The sequence below is a fragment of the Euwallacea similis genome, chromosome 3 (assembly GCF_039881205.1).
Source record: "Euwallacea similis isolate ESF13 chromosome 3, ESF131.1, whole genome shotgun sequence".
Classification (NCBI taxonomy): domain Eukaryota; kingdom Metazoa; phylum Arthropoda; class Insecta; order Coleoptera; family Curculionidae; genus Euwallacea; species Euwallacea similis.
Window position 1 is genome coordinate 1,044,726 of NC_089611.1, and position 20,785 is coordinate 1,065,510.

Consider the following 20,785-nt stretch of genomic DNA (forward strand, 5'->3'; position numbering starts at 1 on the left):
TAAATTTGTTTGGCGTCAAAGTGGGACTTTGTCGGATCGTTGGGATTTGTCCGGGATTTATCCCAGGACACTTGAGAGTAATTTCGAAAGTTTCAGTTGTCACTTGTCACTGGATTGATGTAAGTAGGAGGCGGGTGAAGCAATATCGGCGAGTAAAATTAATGATTATCAGGGTACTGCGCAACGTTAACTAACTGAAGTGGAAATGATAATAATCTCAAATTTTTTCGACAGCTTTATGAAATTTAATATTAGAATTATTGCTTTCTTGGCTCCGCATCTCCACCAGGCCATTATACGTCGCATTCAGTCATATCTCGTAGAAGGCGTAATATCAGTAGTGGGCTGCGCCTCCTCGGTTTCAGAACTGCCAGTGTCACAGATACCAAGAAATTTTATTGGTTGAAAAAAGTTTATACATACGCCATTGAGGACGTAGCGTTAATGGTAAACCTTCTAGTTGAGGAGGCGTGGAAGAGATTACAGGAGTGTCTTACCCTATCCTCCCACAAACAAAAACTGGCAGAATTATCCCTCAAACACATAAGCCAATAAATTCCACGAGCGCTTACCAACCCAGCAACCGCCATTATAAGCGAAGCAAAAAAACAGGCAGTTCCACACACAACGATCGAAATATAACACTCATTTCCACAAAATCCAGTATTCATGTACGTGTATGCAAAACATCCTGCCCCATCCAAAATGTAAATAAGGGCACGCAACGCACGCCATATTTACCGCCACTTTAGCCACGGCCTGTCAACGTATCCAGGTCGAGGAGGAAACTCGCAACGTCTACTTCCAGATAAAATATTTCCGAATCTGGAACGGGTAAAGGCTCTTTACTAAAGAGATAGCGGCTGCGAGCACAATAAGTATATTGTTACTGGGAAATTCATCTTCTGGAACAATGTTCCAGGACTGGAAAGGGACGCGAATGAGACGGGGTGTGTTCGGAATCGAGGGGTTGTTGTACAATATTCATAAGTGATGAAAACGGTTTTGAATTTCACGGAAAAGGACTGGTGCTGTAATCGAATTCGCTGGGTTAGACTCTGGGTTTGTCTATGTTTAAAGTTGAAATTTAGGCTGTAGGACAATATTAAAATCATGAGAATAGCTGGTCTTTGAAGGTTGTTACCATTAAATTAAATTAAAAGTTGGATTCCTGCTTTGGGGCAGGAGGGAAGGGGAGGTCATGTAATACATATTATATTTGTGATTAACTTGTATGGGGTTTAGTTTTTGGTGCTGTTACTATTTTTATCTGTGAATCATTCTGTATATCATTCGATTTTTGAGTATGTTATTGGTTGGGGTTCATTGAGAGCACATTGATGGGAATGCTTTTTAGACTGAGTTTTCCAGTTTTGATTGCCTAACTTTTCAAGATCTTCTTTTGTTCTGTCTTAGGTCTCTGGAGTTTTCCAGATTCAAAGAAGGCTCTTTTCTGATTTGAGACGCCTTTCAATCAAACACCTGACTCTAAATTGATGAGTGAAATAGATAATATTCTTTTAGAACCTTGATGTTTGAAGTAGCTTTGAATGAGTCTTCAAAGGCTTTTTTGCATTTTCGTTCGGCGTTTTCGAAGGCTAAAAGTCTTGAAAACAACATTCGATGCTTAGAGCTGACTAAAATGATAGTGTCCTCAAATAAAAGTAACATTCTTCTGCAATTGCAAGGGCTAAAGAGGCTTGGAAAAAATTTCCAGGAATTCAATAACTCCATTTTTTTATGTACTTTTAGACGAACTTAAACTTGTCTTTCATCCACTGTTTCCTCACTCTTCAATGTTTTTACACATAGTTTGTTTCTTGAAATTTTCCACCTGATGGTTAACTGGAGCCTGTTTTCCAGGACGTTCCACCTTTTCTTTCCTGATGAGAAACTTCTCTATTAATTATTTGTGCTTCCAGCATCAGTATCGCAGGCCAGATATTCTTATAGCTGCCTAGTAAACACCTAATTATTTATTTACTTGTTGCTATCACTACAGTAATGGTCTTAAAGTTCACCGTGATATTTAACTAAAGCAATGCCGGTTGGGTTATGGTTTTTCAATAAATTGGTTTAGATTGCCAAAGTTATACTCTCACCTTTGGAATGCCTTAAGCAATCTATTTACGAGTAGTTATAGACAGGTATTATAGATATCGTACAAACGTAGTTTATTAAGTTAGTAGGAAAATTTAGACTTGCATTATTAATTACGTCTGTATCTGATGGTCGTTTTGAAACGATTTCGTCATTTCTATCTTCAAGAACTTTTGTCCATCTAAGAATCATTAATTTTAATTGATATCCGTTTTCTTTTTTCCAGATGGGGGGTCAGATGAGGGTATTGGAATGACTGGTAAGTTACATTAGTTAAGGTGTCCCAAATAATGTGAATTCCATGAGGATTGTGGAAACCCGCTCTCAGAATTTCTTCACGCCTTCGAGATTTCGAGCAACTTTCGCCATTGAACTCAGTTTATTTGGGATATTCTTGTTTTATTTTTTACTTGGTTTTGAACGAATGTTTTTTTCACCAAATTGGGCATATCATTATGTATTCAAATGACGTCAAAGAAGCGAGAATCCATGTGGTATTACATTATCTTTCAATGTGCGTCATTGTAAACGTTTCAGCTCTAATTGAATATTATTGCCTTAGTATCAAAAGTTTGGTCAGCTACCCAACCATATTTTGCTAACCAATATGTATATATACATATTACATATGTACATACATAACCAACCTAATATGTTTTTATTTTTAAGTCGGAACGCTTGATTTTTCGACCTTTTAGGAAACGCTTCTGAATTTTCATGAAAATTTCCGTATTAATTACAAAATTGAAAACGAAAATATTAAGGCCTGCAATTAACTCCTAATTTTTCAAAAAAAATTACATAATGCGACACCTCACTTTCACGAATTCAGGAATTTAGAACCGGGAGTTTATTTTTTAACAAAATCGAAAATTAAAACAGTTTAACTTCCATTTTCATGAAAAAAGTGTAGCTCATATCACAAGGTACGCTACTGCGTTGCACCTTTGTAAACGCAGAATGATTCTTTTACGATTTGAGATGCGCCGTTTTAATTATAAAAGGGGCGTTAAATCACAAGACACGTCACTTGCTTCATGACTGAAACAATTTGGCGTTTACCGGTTTAACTATAAACAGTCAGAGGCGTAGAGGAAGGGGTTTAAAAGTATTTACATCCAATTTGATTATAAAGGGCTTTTTGCGACCACATATTGATTCATTATGGAGGTATTTTAATTTTCATTTAAAACTATAATTATTAACAAATTAACACGAAATCGGATATACAATGTCGCACGTAATGCAAAATACTATGTATGTTATGTAATAAACTAATTCATCTGAGGAAGCGTACTCATTACTAGTGCTGGAAATCCTTTCCGATACAGTGATAACTATCGATAGTCCTCAGTATGCCAAATGACAATACATGGTTTCTTATATGTATCAGCTTTTTCATAGCGTTGTGTAGGAGCAAGTAGTATGCTTATTCATATCTCGTCACATGTAATAATTTGACTATGCTTTTAGGTACATGTAAAAACATTTTTACGTCTTGTGGCAAACAAATCTTGGACGTGTTTCAATTACCCATAACTAGGGATGTGTCAGACTATCGAAAAGTCGGTCATTGTCAATAACTCAATAAGTATCGAACTAATGATAATTGATATTTATTGATAGGTAATTAATAATCGAATATAGTTGAGCAACTTTCAATATCAGTCGGTCGTACTTGTTACGTAATTAACTATTCCATTGTAATTTGACTTGTTTTGTTTTAATTATAAAAATATATCTAGGGGGCAGGAGGTTTAAAAGTGACTCGATGGAAAACTAAAGCAGGCACACCATTCCAACTTTCACATTATGCGACAATTAATTAAAAAAGTAAAGCATCCGCCCTCTATCTTAATTGATAGTATATATATTCATACGTTACGTAAGTTTATACTTACAGATACATATATGTATATACTTAGATAAACATCTTCATGTAAATCTAAAAGCCAGTGACATAGTAAGATAAGACTAACTAAGTGATTAAATAATTGAAAATTATTAACTAACCTTTTTTTAGGTAAGTATTAAAGATTGATCTTTACAAACCTCAGAAATCAAAGGTATGTCTTCGATAACTTCGTATGTTATCAATTGTCAACGTTAGATGTTTCACGGTATATAGTAACTGGCTTAATTAACGCCTTACGTTGATAATTAACCGCCCACTGCGAGGGTTTTTTTAAGGATCATCCGTTATATGTTTCTAATGATAGAATATCAGCATTTACATTTGGAAACACATATATAACTTCCAAAGTAGAGTGATTCTTTATACTTTAATACATTTACCGTTTTCTTCGTTAATGAGGTAACTCAATCGATCTAAATGATTGTAATTAGTCAATTTGCTTAATTATCAACAATTATTTAATTAATTGTCATGACATGCAGTAACTGAATCATCGATTCTTGAGTAATACGTATTGCTGGGAATTTTGGTGTCAGTAGCTCTAATTAGTATTCGATAAGAATGGTTAACTAATAGTACGTGATTGAATTATATCTGTAGATTAAATTTTTGGTAGCCCTGTATATTCAAAATCTAAATTTATGATTCAAATTTGGTATACCCTGTAAGTACTGTACGCCTTTTAGACGATTTTGTTTCATTGACAATTCTTTCCTTTGAAAATGAAAATGACAGTTACCTCATGCTATAATCTTATCCCAAACTTACTTGATGGAGCTTAGATCTGGCGACCATGGAGGCCGTTGCCAAATTCCGGATATTTCTAGAGAATTTTGAACTGTCTCCTTCTGGCAATGTGGCATTGGCATCTAAAAAACTTAAATTTTGTATATTGTTAGGACCAAGTACTATTATGACTAGCTGCCTGACGTAGTAAGGATATTGTTAGAAAAACTAAAATTAATCCGGAATGAGCGCGCGAACCAGCGGGTCTCGCCAAACCTAGAGAAGTAATTTCCTGAAATTTTCCTCCTTGCAGGACGCATTGAGGATCACTGTATTATTAATTCATATTGGCTAATAAAGTTATCTTGCTGGATGCTACACCTGTTTTCAATTAGCACTACATCGATACCCTGTCATGTAGGTATACATATATATAATTGTTCTTGACCATATCTGTGTCACTGTAATAATAACAGTAAATTGCTAATGCGTATTAAAATTTACTGGTCAACATCTGGACAAAGAAACATTATTGGGTGCATATTTTTTGCTTCTGCAATCCTTAAAGTACCGAACGCGTACGCAACGAACAATCAGATATGGTATTGCGTCTTCAGCAATCCGTGACATTATGTGCGCATTTTATTGACACAAGAACCGTCTGAGTACCCAATTACAGTCATTATTAATTAGTATTTATTGAGGAAAATTCGTGGGTATAGTCAGTAGTAGAAGAGTATCTTTAGGCTCTGGAATTACAGAACCAGAAATAACGGTACATGCAACAGGTTTCATTGATGTGAGTGGTTCCTTTCAAAATATATAAAAACTGTGTCAGTGGTACTTAACGGTACCTCGCCAGTCTGAGCCTAAAGCTCCATCTTTAGGTTATGCAATGGCCGAAACGGCATTTATAAGGTAATTACGAATAAGTTAAAATATAAAGTATTGGGGAATATTTTGCAATGTGGAATGTAAAATTGTTAGATACCGGTTTACAACTCAATATTACCGGTTTCCTTGTCACTGTTTTGCTTTATCACTGTTAAAATGTTGTTATGTAAGCAGACGAAAAGAGTTAAAAACTTCCAAGGACTTTTCATGCAAAAATAGCACAATTGCAGTCGCAAAACGAGAGTAAATTCAATGTCGGAACCGGAAAACCGGAACGAAAATCCGGTCGATACAGTTTTCTGCCAAGTTGCCGAAACAGTTGAGCGGTGGCCCACATTCGGTCCTGAAGATGCACTTAAAAACGCGACGACTGGTGCCAGCCAGACCCGATAAACTTGTGTGAAAATCCAATTTCGACAAGTTACTAATAGTTTTCTAGTCTGGATAATTGACTTCCTCAAACAAAAAAAGAGAAAGAGGGTCTGGAAATTTGTCCAAAAATATCCGCAACTCATAACGTTTAAGTGAAGTGAGATACAAAATATAGAGCTTAGTGAGGAAACCTCGAGAGGTGCATGGAAAATAAAATATTCTCAAATTTTGTTAAGAGAATGACGTTTAGGTGCTCCCTATTACCCGGAAATGAAGAATTCCCAAATTGGAGAATATTATCTGGTCTAATAAATTCTGAAGACCTGAGGAAGAGAAAGCTGGTAACATATCTGACATAATACAATGGAAGAATACAGAAACCTCCATAGAAATTGAACAAAAAGCGAGCTCTTTATCCTTTCGGAATGTATGAAAAAAATGAAGCTTACTGTTTTTTAATATTTTTACATTGAACCGTGATAATATTTCATTATAAGCTAGTCAGAGTGAAAACTGTATCATCACATTCATCTTGATATTGGTGTGAGAAGTGCAACTTCTTCAAGCTCAAATGACACTCAAAATGATGAGAATGATGATGATCTGGATCAGGCAAGATACCATTAGTCTGAAAGGCAAAGGTATCTTCACTTCTGTTTAAAAGACTGTTTTTTAAAGTATGTTAAAATCGAGTGTTTCTACATTGATACTATTGCTTTAAACGAGGCTCTATTTTTTACTTCAGACCATCAATATGGAACCAAATCTTTTGAAAATCGAAAGACATTATTTGAAAGGTACAAATAAGTGTAAAAACGGTGGTTGGTAAATTTCCTTTTTTTCCAGGTAACGATAAGAATGTGAGGAATGCCATTAGCGATTATTTTCGGCAAATATCCAGAAGGTCACCAATTTTTATGAATCTTAAACAACCTGATGTTACTTCCTTCGAGAAAAGTCTTCATACACTTACTGGGGATATACATCTTCAATGCCAACTTTTCGATGCTGCGTTTCTATTTAGAACGAATCTTTGGTATTCTGAATAGGATTTGCCTATTTGTCAGGTTCTTTACTATATATTTCAAAATCTCCTCGATTGATTGCAAATAAATGCAGGAAACCATTACAAAAATATCAAATTCCAGCCGACAAGCCATGCAATGTCTAAATATAAAGCCAAGTGGCAATTTTGCGACCGGATTTCGCAAAACGAAAATATCTTTATTGCGACAACCAAGAGAGACGTGTGCCTGCGTATTCGGTTTCCAATTTGGTCGCGGTATTAGTCTTCATTACGATACAGTTATGCATGTAAAAGGATGTTTTTTGGCCTTAAACGCCTATTCTTAGCCATCGTATTTCAACTCATTAACTTGTGCACTTTTTAAGGTTCAAAAAAAACTTCATAGAAATAATATTTACGCCCAAAACCATCTGACAATATTAATCTTCGAAGCAACTTTTAAAGCACCAGCGGCGTTTCAGTTCTCCGCGCACAGCTTTGACTTTGTCCTCTGCGCGTTTCGACTAATTGCTGCGCCTTCAAGGTTGCGTTGAAAATGGCGTATTGACAGAGTGACCTAGAAACACTGTTACGTCGTCACAACGTCGCGTAATGACTTTTAATTCATCATCAACACTTGCCAGCGATGCGATGGCATGGAACAAGAGCTTCAAACCAGTGTGTATAATTTGTGCTGATACAGTCGATTAACGATTGTTTTGATTTTTGCGATAATAATTGATTGATTCGATTTTGATGGTTTACGATGGAGTGGCGGGACTACAGGATCGATTTTAATTTGTTCTAATTTATGCCAGAAGAACAGGGTTGGCATGAGCCGAGTTGTGTCCGTCCGAACACGGAAGCGACGCTGAAAATCACTTGGTACAGTTGTGAAGAGGTCAATGTTTAAAGTTTTTTTCAGATAACTAGAGAGGTGATGGGATATTTAGGGGAAATTTGGACAGCAGATTTGGCCTAAGATAGTAGTGCGCTTTTTAGGTCATCGTTTCACTCCATAATCATTTTTCTTTGTATTGTATCACTTTCAATTGTATTGCTTGAACCTTCTTGATGAATAATTTACTTCCTCATCAATTTGAAGTCCTGCACTTTACCACACACCTCTTTGTGTATGTGTTTCTTTCTTCTTCCATTATTTTAAAAAAGTACCTCAGCAGCCCAAATATACGTGTTTTTATATTCTTCTACGTTAGTTCAACTCCTTAAAGCTCCATCCTAATTCCATATTCCAGAATGGATATCATGTGGAAATTGAACGATCGCCGGTCTCATTGCTATAAAGGAGTTTACACGTAGCGTTGGTCGTGCCTTCCCAAATTCATCACCAAAAGACTCTTGCTCCTTCTTACTTCTAGCGAATTAACATTTTCTGATCCGAATCAGTATACCGCGTTTCTCTGTTCTGAATTCTGTGCCTTCGAACGCTTTTTCTACATTCCATGAAATTATTTGGTACCACGGGAACAAAGAAATACTTCTAAATAAGAGCATGAGTTTACATTTTAAGTGTATGTGGAAAACTAATAGAGTTATTACTTATTTGAAATGCTGATTCAGCGTGTAATGGTGCCTTAACCTCCTTGGAGCTGTGCCAGAAAACACTTTCTGAATCGATTTGGAAGATTGAAGATGTTTCACGTTTGTCGATTTGAAAGGAATTAGAGGAAAATATAGGGAGGAAGACGGATGTACTTGGGTTGAAATTTTGGGGCCAAGACACGCGTCAGTGATTACCAAATAGGCAGAGAGAAATATAGTCCCATTTGAGGCCACAAAAAGCACATGCACAAGTAGAGTTTATTTCCATCGTTTGTAACTTTTTGGTTATAAAATATAAAAGGTGTTTAATTCATTAAATAAATATTAATTGGAATTTGTCTATTTATGGATTACAAGCGGCGGTTAGTTTATCTCCCGGTTCTCTGACCGGCGCTGAAGATCTTTCAGAGATTTTATTACACGGATGTCATCACAATACAAACAGATATTTTTCTTAGATTTCATTCACATCACCTGTCTACACAACTGGGTTTCAGTACATATAGCAAGAACTGATAAGAAAATATAAAAATAATAGGATTTCCTCGCTCTCGTGTTTTCTATAGGGACGATTCTTTCAGGCTGGCTTTTCTCTCCACAATTTATTATTACATATTCGAATATGCTATTTAGCATCACGTGTTTGTCATGTCTTGCCAACAAATAATATATGCTGAATGGTCAAAAAAAGCGAAATCAATAGCGAAATATTATGCAAGCAAATTTCCGGTCCCAACATAAACGACACGATGTGGGCGTGGCATAACCTAACATTCCTTGTAGGCCCTGTAGAGATACTGTGATTGTGCCTTTATCATTGAATTAGATGAACTTATGGATGATGCAGTTGGCAAATGGGCAGTAATCCATGATTGCGAAATCGAAGGAAGTAATGCGACCATGACCTCTTACGTCTCATATGATATGCAGATTGCGCCGATGCATGACGCATGCCTGACAACAATAACGTCTATAGGGACACTAATACATGTCAGGCTTCCTGTTAAAACTTGTCTCGCGTTTAGTGGAATGCCAGCATAAATCCACTTGTTCTGAATTATTGGCCCTTTCAAATTTTTCTCCAGAGTGTAGAAGTGGGACCAACCGCTTCATGGTTATTTATAAAAATTCAGAAGGTACATATCAGGTCAATCTATAAATTCAGACATTTCTAATGCCCAATTACATAATATGTAGACTAGCAAAGCCATTAACCCCGAAGAAAATAAGGTCAGACTGCTCATCAATCTTGAACAACATAAGGCGAAATTAATACCACCCCATGTTGTACAAGACTCGATGATGTAATAGAAAATTCCCTTTTAGCATGATAGCATGGCAAATTACGTCCCGGGATTAGAAGCAAAGCCTGAGGGCATTAGAGGGACTAATGTTTACGGCAATTAGGGAAAATAGTGATGACGTACAATGTGGATGTCTCGACACTTGGCTGTCACTAGATCTTAAAGGATCAATAATTGAATATTTTCAATATTTAATCGTAAGTGTAAAATCTATAGTCTACACTATGATTAATCGCAAACGAGTCTTGAAAGCGAGTGGCCTACAACCTGCAGATTCGTTCCATTTAACCATTTTACTTTCTATAGCCTTGATCTTGAAACCTACCATGAAACTGGGCCTAGAACTAGCAGACTGGTTTGCTCCTATTTGGTCTTGTCTTCGTTATGTCACGTCATGCTACGGGTTTTGCTTTCGTTGCAATTAATTTATTGTTGTTGTTAAACAAGAGTGCGATCTAGACCACCTGCGAGAAGGTTGAGAATTCATTGAATGTATGGAGGTACTTTTACGTTCGAATTCTAACAAATCGACTTTTATAATCGAAAACATTGTGTACAAGTTGATATTCAAATACTGAAAGTCATGAGAATTTTTCCTAGTAAAACGTTTCTACGACGATCTCTCTTAACCGAGCTCTCAACTTAACAGTTCTGTAATCTCAAACCTAAGTGCCTTTGAAACTATGCAAGAAGTTAGAATTTTATTTACTTTTCTGTGCAGCTTCTCAAAGACGACTTTTTATCGGATGAGGAGGGCCCGAATGACCGACTAAGACTGAGATAATGGGTTGGGCTGAATATTTCAAAGAGAGAGGATTTTACGATGGAATTTCTTCATTCGCTAATGACAACAATCAGGTTTGGTACATTGGCGGATCACGAATCATCTAGGACCTGGAGATACAGCATTGGTCGCAGAAAGGGTGAATTCTTTCCCTTAGGAGACTATATAACGGCCTTCCAAGTCGAGGAAAATCAGGATGATTTCAAAGCTCATCTAGGAATGTAGACATGCTCCTTAGCAATTGGCAGTCACTAATAGAGTCACCCTAATTTAAATCCCAAGTCAATGGATCGTCGAGGAAAACAAATGGACGGATGAGTTAACTAGACGGGCTTCCTGATCACGTTCCGTCGGACCTGAACTATCAAGCTGCTCGAGAGTTATGAAGAATTAGTCAGTGCCATAAAGTGCTGAAAAGCAGTGGCGGCTTCTCCATAAGCTTAATTGGACAACGACCTCCCAAACTTATTAAATAAATTTAGTTGAAACAACGTTCTGCATGTTTTACGTATCTTTTAGTTCGTAGATGTCATAAAAGATAAATAAATATACTAATGTTTCTTAATTCATGTTAAATACTTCCCTTATAATCCTTATTTAACGGCTGCATTAAGCACGTAGCACAGGATCGCTGGTTGCCTGCATTGACCTCACATGTTTTAATGAAGCACTGAGTGTTTTTGTACCACGATAAATGCTTTCCAATTGCAGCTAATAGCTGGAATCCCCGGTCAATAGCCGCTTAGTTGTGACTTCTGCGATCATTACGATCGGATGCAGCGATCTAGTTTCGATCGGATGTCGCGTTTTAGTAGTGATCCCCTCTTCGAATCTCCCAAACTTTACTTGATAGTCCTAGCTCGTGTCCCGTTCTTTATGATCTCTAGGCACAGTCCGGTGGATGACGACAACTTTTCTGTGTGATTTTACTCAGTATGCCTTTCTGGGTGGTTGGTGCGACAACTCTAGTTACGAAAAGATACTTTGCAGAGAATGAAAGCATGTTCTTCATTTGGAATTAAGATGTTTCTTTTGGTTGCTATGTAAACTGTACTTTAACAAACGGAACCAGTGTGCCTTTAAATTTTTCCCGATTTAAAAAAAAAAAAATTTATACACATTGTTTCGTTGGCAGCCGCTTGGAACACGCAAAAAATTGATTTATTAAAATAAACGTTCACGTGACCATAATAGCTCTTTAAGGGCTAATGGTATGCCAAGCGCATTCTGATGAATTTTTTACCTTTAATTTCATTATGGATCACATAGTAGCCTAAATAAAATTGAAGCAGTGAAAGTAAATTCGAATTAACTGAAAATTCCTTTTTCCCATTTTTTGTCGTTCCTTACTGCGGATTTCAAAAAGCCGTTCTTTGACTTTTGTTCCTTGATAAAAAAAGATTCTACATAAAGCTTCTGAGGTGTTTGACTAGCAAGTTTTCCTTTAATCCGTGATGAAATCAAAATGTTCTTTGTCATTCTTCCGGGATTTAGAACTTGAAGGGTCCTCTGAAGTCAGTGGACCAGAGGCGCTCAGTTGGTTCAAAGTTGGTTTTGTGGACCTAGTCCTGAATTCAACATCTTCTGCTTTTCAAATCAAGTTCTGGTTAGAAACATGTGATTGAGTTGGAATTAAAAAAAATATTTGATGGTTTGTCTTGATTGCAAGATAGCTTTTCTCGTGTTCATCATTTTCTAAGACAAATAACATCCCGAATTGCGAGGTCTCAACCATAATCAATGTATTTCTTTTCGTTTTGTTAATTTTACTTACCACTATTTAAGTCTCCGTCGTATGCTACTAACATTCTACGCGTAGTTCAAAAGCAGGATGTGTCCATGTGCATGTGACTGTTTCAACGAAGAATTTCTTTTGTTTGGAATTAGCCAAGTAGAGATTTACTGCTGGTTGAATATATAAAGGCTAAACGAACTAGCCGATTTAGAGCAGCATGGCTAATCGGCTTTTGTTTTACAATAAATAACACCAGTTCGATGTCGAAAAATTCCCATGCCGAAATACATACATGCATAGATTTTTGGACGTATCGATAAAAATGCATGGAAGTGCAGGAAACCTAAATTTTTATAAAACAAACATTTTAAAAGATAAATTCATGCGCAAGAAATATTTATAGAACTGACTGTGCATAATTTTCGGAAGTCAAAACGCAGTAGCAAAGTTCTATAATCGAAATCGATATTGTGTTATGTTCACTCCCACTGTATTTTTATTACACATGTTGTGCCATTAAATTGTCAAGAACTCATCTAGAAATGTATGGTGTTAGTGACTGGTTTATAGCAGTGACTTTAAACACTGTGTATAGAAATCTGGCTGTATAAAGGAGAATCGGTAACTATAGAAGAATCCAGGCTTGCGGCCTAGTTTTGAAATCCATATGTTTACGCCCACTGACATCATGTTCTAACCATTAAATCTGCCTGCTAAATAGGTCTTGCGGGGATATAAAAAGCTCCCAAATATGGGTCAACCGCATTTAATTGATTGCCTAAGTATCAAATGCAAAGCATAGCAAATTGTATCATAACAGCACAATCGATACTTGCTTGGCCTCCGAGCGCACCTGATTTATTTCCAGTTGACTTTAATGGCGTGCCATCGTTTCAGTGTCGACCGTGTGGGTGTTTTGTGTTACATTGAATGCAAGCAAAATACAATTTCCCAACTATGCGTAATGCAAGGTGTATCTTTTCCTTATACTGATTTGATGATGTCATGGTTTTGCTCATAAATTTCTGCCAAAACAATCGCGCAAATAACGAATACTTACCTCAAAATAATTACTTCGATTAGGCGTCGAATTAACCATTGTTTTTTCTGGGAAATTGTGAATGATTAAGGGCCAGTGGGTCATAACGTTAACGTACGACCACCAGAACGTGTACACCTTGACATTTTTAACTGTCTACCAGTTTTCATTAGATTAGTAAGTAATTGTTTTGAGATATCGTGTGTCGTTCTAAAATCGTAAACCGTTCTCTTGCAACTTTAACATCAATATGGAAACCATAGCCAAATAATAGCATAAGGGAAATGCCCATAGCGTAAAAGTAACTCATTGCATTCCCGCGAAGTCACGACTTCGTAGTAGTATTCAATTTCACGACCTTGCATTGTTATTTCACTTAATCACGGATTGCAATGAAAGTGGTCTTCATTGGCTTCCACAAGCGTATAAATTTCTTGGAGAACTTCAGTGAACTCTGATGTATTTTCTAGTTGAAACAAAGAGCTTGTGAGCATCAATAATTATGGTTGTAACGAGTTCATAAAACATTTCGACATGTTCACATTCTAAAAATTCCCAAGTGGGAAGCGGTACATACCTACATATGTTTTGCTGTTTTTCGAACTTTGTTCACCGAAATCTGTGGACTACATTACCTAAAAAATTTTTTTAGGTGCTTTTAATGATCACACTCTATAAGCATGTACGAATAGGGTTTAGGGATCTCTATCTTTCTGAGCTAAGAGGTTACTTTGATACCTATTTTTGGTTCTAATACCTTAAAATTCTAAGTTACTTGGTTATAATTCATAATAATTTAATAATACGTTTTTTGATTGTGGCCCACTCGTTTAAAGGTGTGTCCTTAATTTCATTCAAACCTACATAACATTGATATTTGATACAAAATGTTAAAGTTAAAGTGATTTTTATGACGAATTTTCTCACCCATGGGTTTATAAATAGTGTCTAATGTCTTCATTGCTACCATGACTCGTTAGAAATCATTAAAACCAGGTGATTCACTACTTATATTAGTAATTTTTTTAATGACATACACATTTAGTATCGGTTTTCAAAGTACTGTTATACTGCAGGCGAAGTACCATCAGTCAAAGTGTCTGTGTCAGTACCTGTGTTTCATATAGGAGACCTTCATCTGCCAGTTAGCTGTTAACTGACAGCTGGATATTTGAAGACCCGGGCCTTAGTTAATTAAAAAAATCCGCGTATTTCATAGTTAATCCTGATTTTTCTTCCTTGCGAGAGCTTTTAGGAAATAAGCACCATAAAATAATTGAACATTTTATGACATAATTTCCAAACAGTGGTTTTCCAATTTTTAGAATTTAAGTTAGTCCAGCTAATTTGTGAATTAAATTTTCTTGTTTTCTTTTTCAGGGGGGGATGGGACGTACCATTTCAAAGTGCTCGTGCCAAGCGTGGCCGCCGGGGCAATCATCGGCAAGGGCGGTGAGACCATTGCCCAACTCCAAAAGGAAACAGGGGCACGAGTTAAAATGTCTAAGTCACACGATTTTTATCCAGGTAAGGTCCAAATACGCAAGTGAGCTTCTACAATCTATCACAAGAATATGAACAATATCGCTCAATTTTTGTTTTTATCAATTTGTAAGAAGTATATTAGATAAACAGCATCACTGAAAATATACAGAGACAAAAGCTCGGCACTAGGCGTATAGTATATATAAAATAGGTAAAATATGATAATAAAATGGCTCTCCGGCGAAAAGTCTTAAACAGAAGTTCAAAGACAGTTTCAGAGCCATTTGGAAAATCGACCTGGTCCATCTGAAACTAGGTTAAAATAAGTTTTTTATCGAGAGAACTACAAGTTAATTTCCCTTGATTTTCCTACCCACTTAGTTGAGTGATGCCTAATGTATAATTAACTAGGATATTTTGAAGTCAAGCTAAACTCCACTAATAGCTGATAACGAGAACAGTGAATAAGTGGGTGTGTCTTCAAAACCACACCTTTGTCATAGGGCTGTTTACTACTATGAGGCGTTGCTTGTCTCTGACTGATAGGATCTCATCTAGATGGCGTACCGAATTATAAACAGTGTGTTAAAAAGGATCCAAGTATGACAATGGACATTGATTTGTTGATACTTGACTCTCTTGTTCGATTTGGCTACTTTTTTATTTTTTGTGAAATGGAAATTCAATTTGCTAATCTTCTTTCTTTATGCTCAAAAAATCTGAAGTTAGGGGACTGGGCTCCTTTTTCGGGACATCATGTATTGCAGTAGGGTCAATCGCCACGAAAAGGGGCGTGCGTAAAGGAGCATATGACTCCGATTGGCAGACAGGCGTAATTGCTGCCTAATCCTCAATTAATAGTAACTAAAGGAATAATTCAAAACTTTAACGAATTATTTCCTCAGTTTGAGCTTACCCTTTTATTCATTTAACAACTAGGCATCCGCGAATATAACGGAAAATTTGAAACGTTATGTTTAAATTTGGAAATGTTATGGGGGGTGTGGCATAGTTGTTATTGGCAGATATCCTCATAGAGGACGTAGTATATCTACGGGGAGGGCGTGAGTGGGAATCACAGGCATATAATTGCCCGAATCAAATCTTCATACTAACAATTTCGGATATTATAGAGCGGAAGATTTAAAACTGGTTATTTTGCAATTTCACGATTATAAAATAAAAGCTACTTATACTTCTATGTAACGACATCAAAGTAAATAGGTCCTCAGTAGTATTATCATTATCATAGTACCAGAGTCAGAGATAAAATCGACTGAGGTCTATTTTCGAATAAAGCAAGTACCGGTAGATATTACATTACGAAGGTTGCAATCAGCGACATAAATCGAGCACTAACACAATGCCAAATATTATTTATATCGATGTGTAATGATAAATTGTATAATTTGAAGTGGGAATATTTCTTATTATTACACTTAGAATTTACCTATATAGATAGTATCTATCATCATTTAGGACGGTTTGAAGGCAATCTCCGGAATGTAATCTCAGAAGTATATAGTTCATATTTGTTTATGGCAAGAACTCAGCACATTAAAACAATTCTAAACGCACAGTTTGGAAATAAACATTGACTGGCATAGAACCAAATCATACGACCTTGTAACATGTAACACCCAAGCTGCCCTTTGAAATCTCTGCTGCCAAAAAGTTTATTTTCATTGATTTTCAGATGCAGGTTGTTGAAAATGCGTTTACATAATCCAGAAAGAGAAAAACGTGGGAGACTAATTTTTCTTGGCTTATAACCAGTAGAAATTACATGTATGTAATAAGTCGCATATAATGGAACCTTCCATGTTTACTTGGCTAAGAATCGACAGATTTTGTTTTAAATATGTGGCTCACGTGAGGTTTAAAAGGTGCTGTGAGATCATTTGTCAAACAGTGAAGCCCAACAGCTTGATCAGTATTTACAGGAATTCACGTTTTGCTGTATTCCCATGACAAAAGTAACAGCATAATCTCACTTTATTAAACTCAGTAATTAAATTGAAAAATTATCAAGAAACACAAAATGAAAAATTCATTTGCCATTAGTTTTGGTGTTCTGGGTTTGATGAATTCATTGGCAGAATGATTTCGGTTTAAGTTTGATCTACCAAACTGACCCTCCGAAGTTCAATAGACAAAATTTAAAAATTTAGTTTCAAAAAACTAATATTTTGGAAAGTACTTTGCTTACAAATGACTTTTTCAATTATTAGCTCATTAAGTTTTGCCTTTTTGTTGATGTCCTAATGAAGTAATCATCGTACTATCAAATAAATGACCTGAAAGAAATTCTCTTTGGAAGGCAAAGGGCATAACGGCAGGGAACTGTATTGTCCTCTCCTCCGTGAAACTGTGTGTAAAATGCTTGAAAACAGAAAAAGTTTCCTGGGAGAGGCACAACGTTCTTTACGTGGCACCAGAAGAATCTACATATCTGGCAAACGTGGAGACATTTTTGATATCATGTGATCATGGGAACTGAGATTTTAGTAGTTTGTCCTTTTACTCAAACTGGAACAAATGATAAAAATTTTGATTTTGATATTCCTAATATACATTATTATCGTTACATAAAGTATAAGTATTCTATTTGCGTTTATTATTCTAAGTTCAATATTTGCTCATCTCCAAACGATAATAGCTGCCCTTGAAACGTGATTTCCTTACAACAATTTGTTGATTTAAGTCAACGAAATAAAATCTAAAAACTATGTATGAAAGGAAAATTATCATTTTCCTTTTTTTACAGGTATTGATAATAATATTTGATATAAAGGCTGCCATGATGACGTTACAAAATTTTATATTACCCTTATCAAATGATAAAAAAATCCCGAACCAGTTTGTTCATTCATTGGTCCTACTCCCCATTCTCTCATAAATCAAACAGATATGTCTTTAAAACCCAATTTATAACAAAACTAACCTACATTCTTTTTTTATAAAATAACTATGTGTTGATGCCAACTCTTATTTTGGCCTCCGCACCAGCCAGACCCGCGTCCCCTCGACTTCCTTATTTTCCTCCTTTCCGGTTATATGACCTCACCGACTGCACTTCGCAAGAAATTACCATCTAATACCATAATGGTATATTTAAAATAGCAGAGAAAATAATACACTCTCAGTTTCGTTACGCACTAAATGATTTGTAACTGTAACAATAATGAAAAGTGAAACTGCTTAGGTTTTTTGCTCTCGACATAAGAATGTGAATAAAATTATTGTGTTTTTGGAGATTTTTAGTGTTGCAATTTAGAGTAAGTTGGTTCTCATTTTAGATTTGGCAACACAAAATATTGTTGAAATATTGAATAATATATTTTCAAGTTTTTGAAATATGTTTGCGTAGTCATAGAAAATTTATTTATGCCGAGATTGACTGACTATACATTTTGATGAATATTGGGCCTCCATCTATCTATTGGATTTATTAATATTTATACTTGTATAGTTAAAGCTGCTGTTCCTTCATTACTCAAACTCATTTAGGTCTGGAAAACTTGCGGGCCAATATAAAAAATTTTCGCGCAACGAAGGGTACTAAATGCCTGAATACCGCTTATCGGTTCCTTATTTGGTGTTACGATAGAAAACACTTCAAGTATTTGGTCTATTATTACTGTTGTCAGAATTATCTGAAAAGCAAATTTAATATGTTACATATATCTCTGAGTCTAAAATTGTATTATTAAATTCCAAATGGGTCTTTATCATTACCCACGACTTAACAATGTGATATTTTGTGTATGTTCTTGTTATCATGTTTTTTCTTGTTTGATGGGATAGTAAGCAATATTTGCATTGCAAGTTGCGTTACACAATATGAAGGCTTGTCTTATTTACATTTTGATATTAGAATACATTTTTACTAATACATAATATTGTTGCAGTTATTTATGCAGATGTAATTTTTTTCTAGGAACGACGGAACGGGTGTGTCTGATAACTGGCAGCGTGGATGCCATTTTGATTGTGTTAGATTTTATAATGGAGAAAATTAGAGAAAAACCCGACCTAACGAAACCGGTGATAGAGGCTGGTGATAGTAGCAAATTAACTCAAGAACGTGATAAGCAAGTAAGTCTCATTGTGCAAACGGGTAACTACACATGTTCTTGTGGTTACTCAATATGTCATCGACTGGATACGTTCAAATTTTTATTAATATAATTCTGTGAATTTATAAAAGAAACTATACAAAATCAAGGAAATAATAGTGTCCTCGGACTCATCTAAAATTGAGCGATAAAGTTCTTCGGACTTTTATCATCTGAAAACAGTCCTAGTTCAAAGTTTCCAGGCGTCTAGTTTCCTCTAAGACGTCGAACAATTTGAATACGACTAGCAATGAAGTTGTTCCAGTCGGGAAACTTCACTTTGTGTTCGACCGAGTTCGAAAAGTTGCATATTATAGTAAAAAGTTAAACTTATTTACTTAGGGCTCTTATTCATGCAGTTGCCTGGAATTAATTAGAAATGTTTAATCATTATTTATTTAATATAGTTTTCGCTCGTAATAAAAACTCTCGAACATCGTCCCCTTAGTGAAGTTTTCCACTCTCGTGCGCTCCTGTTTTTTAGTAAAATAACTGGCGAGAGCCTTAAGTTAATCAGCAGATTAAAATTAATTCAAGTAAACAATTCGTTTTCGTACAATCTTCATTTTGATAGTAATTAGTTCTTGAAATCCGGTCCTTTAGTTCAGTTTTTAGACCCTCCATAAGTTAGTCCACATCTCGCCTTCACACGCCCCAGTCATTCAGTAGAATAACTAGAAGGTTTTAACAATTGATCGGTAGATTATAATGCGTTCAAGTGCAGGAATTCATTTGCGTGCCGGCCTCACTTAAGGAGTAATAAACACTGGAACATTTTCCCCTTAGTTGAGTTTTTAGATCCGGTAAAGAAGTTAATATTCAAGAAATGAACTTCAGTACAATAACTGAAAAGTTTCTGAAATTAAGCAGAGGATTATAATAGATCCAAGGGTAACAATTCATTGGCGTGCAATTCTCGCTTTCAAAGGAACAAGTTCTCGAAAATTGTTCCTTAAGTTTAGATTTTAAGCCCCTGACGAGTTAATTCGCTTTCGTTGTTCGCACGCGTTTGATTCTCAGTAGAACAATAAGAATATCTGTACAGTTAAATTAGGGATTATAATGAGTATAAATGCTTAAATCCATGGGCGTGCAATCCTCTCTTTGGCAGTAATAATTTATTGCATTTCCTTAAATTCTTATCACTTTAAACGTAGATTTTCTTTATACAGTGCACTGCATTTATTCAGTATTGCTTAAATCTTCATTCGTCAATTGAGTAATAGTTTTGACTAAAAATATGTAAATAGAAATATCTCTCATGTTTTGAAATTGTTTTCTTCTTATCAAGCGAGTTTCTTTGTAAAGGACGTATTTCCACCAGTTTCCCAGAAATACGGTTTCACATGCCAATACATATCTTTATTTTAAAAAGCTCAACTAAAAAGGGAAATTTCTGTTCCAAATATGCCCAAATTCATCTAAAGTTTCTATATTATTTTGATAGAATGCCAATAATAGGACAGGAAATAGCACACTATAATGTCTGCTAAAAGCGGTGCTATTTGTGTGGTTATATAAATAAGAATTTTTTCTAAAAGTCAATTAAGCGGTAAAGTGGCTGTGATTTACTTTTATCTTTACCGAACGTGTGCGGTAAAAAGTTTTACGGCACGTAAATAAAAGTGGCGTGTGTCAAAACTTTCTGTGCGTACTTGACGTTGACATGCGTGGGGTAGAACTTTCAATCGAACTTACAGAAGACCCGAAAGTTAACACATACGGTCGAAGGAAAACTATTGTA

The 20,785-nt window shown here is 35.7% G+C and overlaps 1 protein-coding gene across 3 annotated transcripts in view; it reads left to right on the forward strand.

Moving 5' to 3' along the window:
* Positions 1-20,785, forward strand: part of pasilla (RNA-binding protein Nova-1-like protein passilla) — a 51,410-nt gene that overhangs the window by 15,451 nt on the left and 15,174 nt on the right. For all 3 annotated transcript variants that reach the window (XM_066406172.1, XM_066406171.1, XM_066406170.1), the window contains 3 exons: positions 2,327-2,359; positions 14,819-14,965; positions 18,864-19,021. In XM_066406172.1, coding sequence (XP_066262269.1) covers positions 2,353-2,359; positions 14,819-14,965; positions 18,864-19,021 — 312 coding nt within the window. In that variant the 5' untranslated portion in view covers positions 2,327-2,352. The remainder of the gene's footprint in view (positions 1-2,326; positions 2,360-14,818; positions 14,966-18,863; positions 19,022-20,785) is intronic.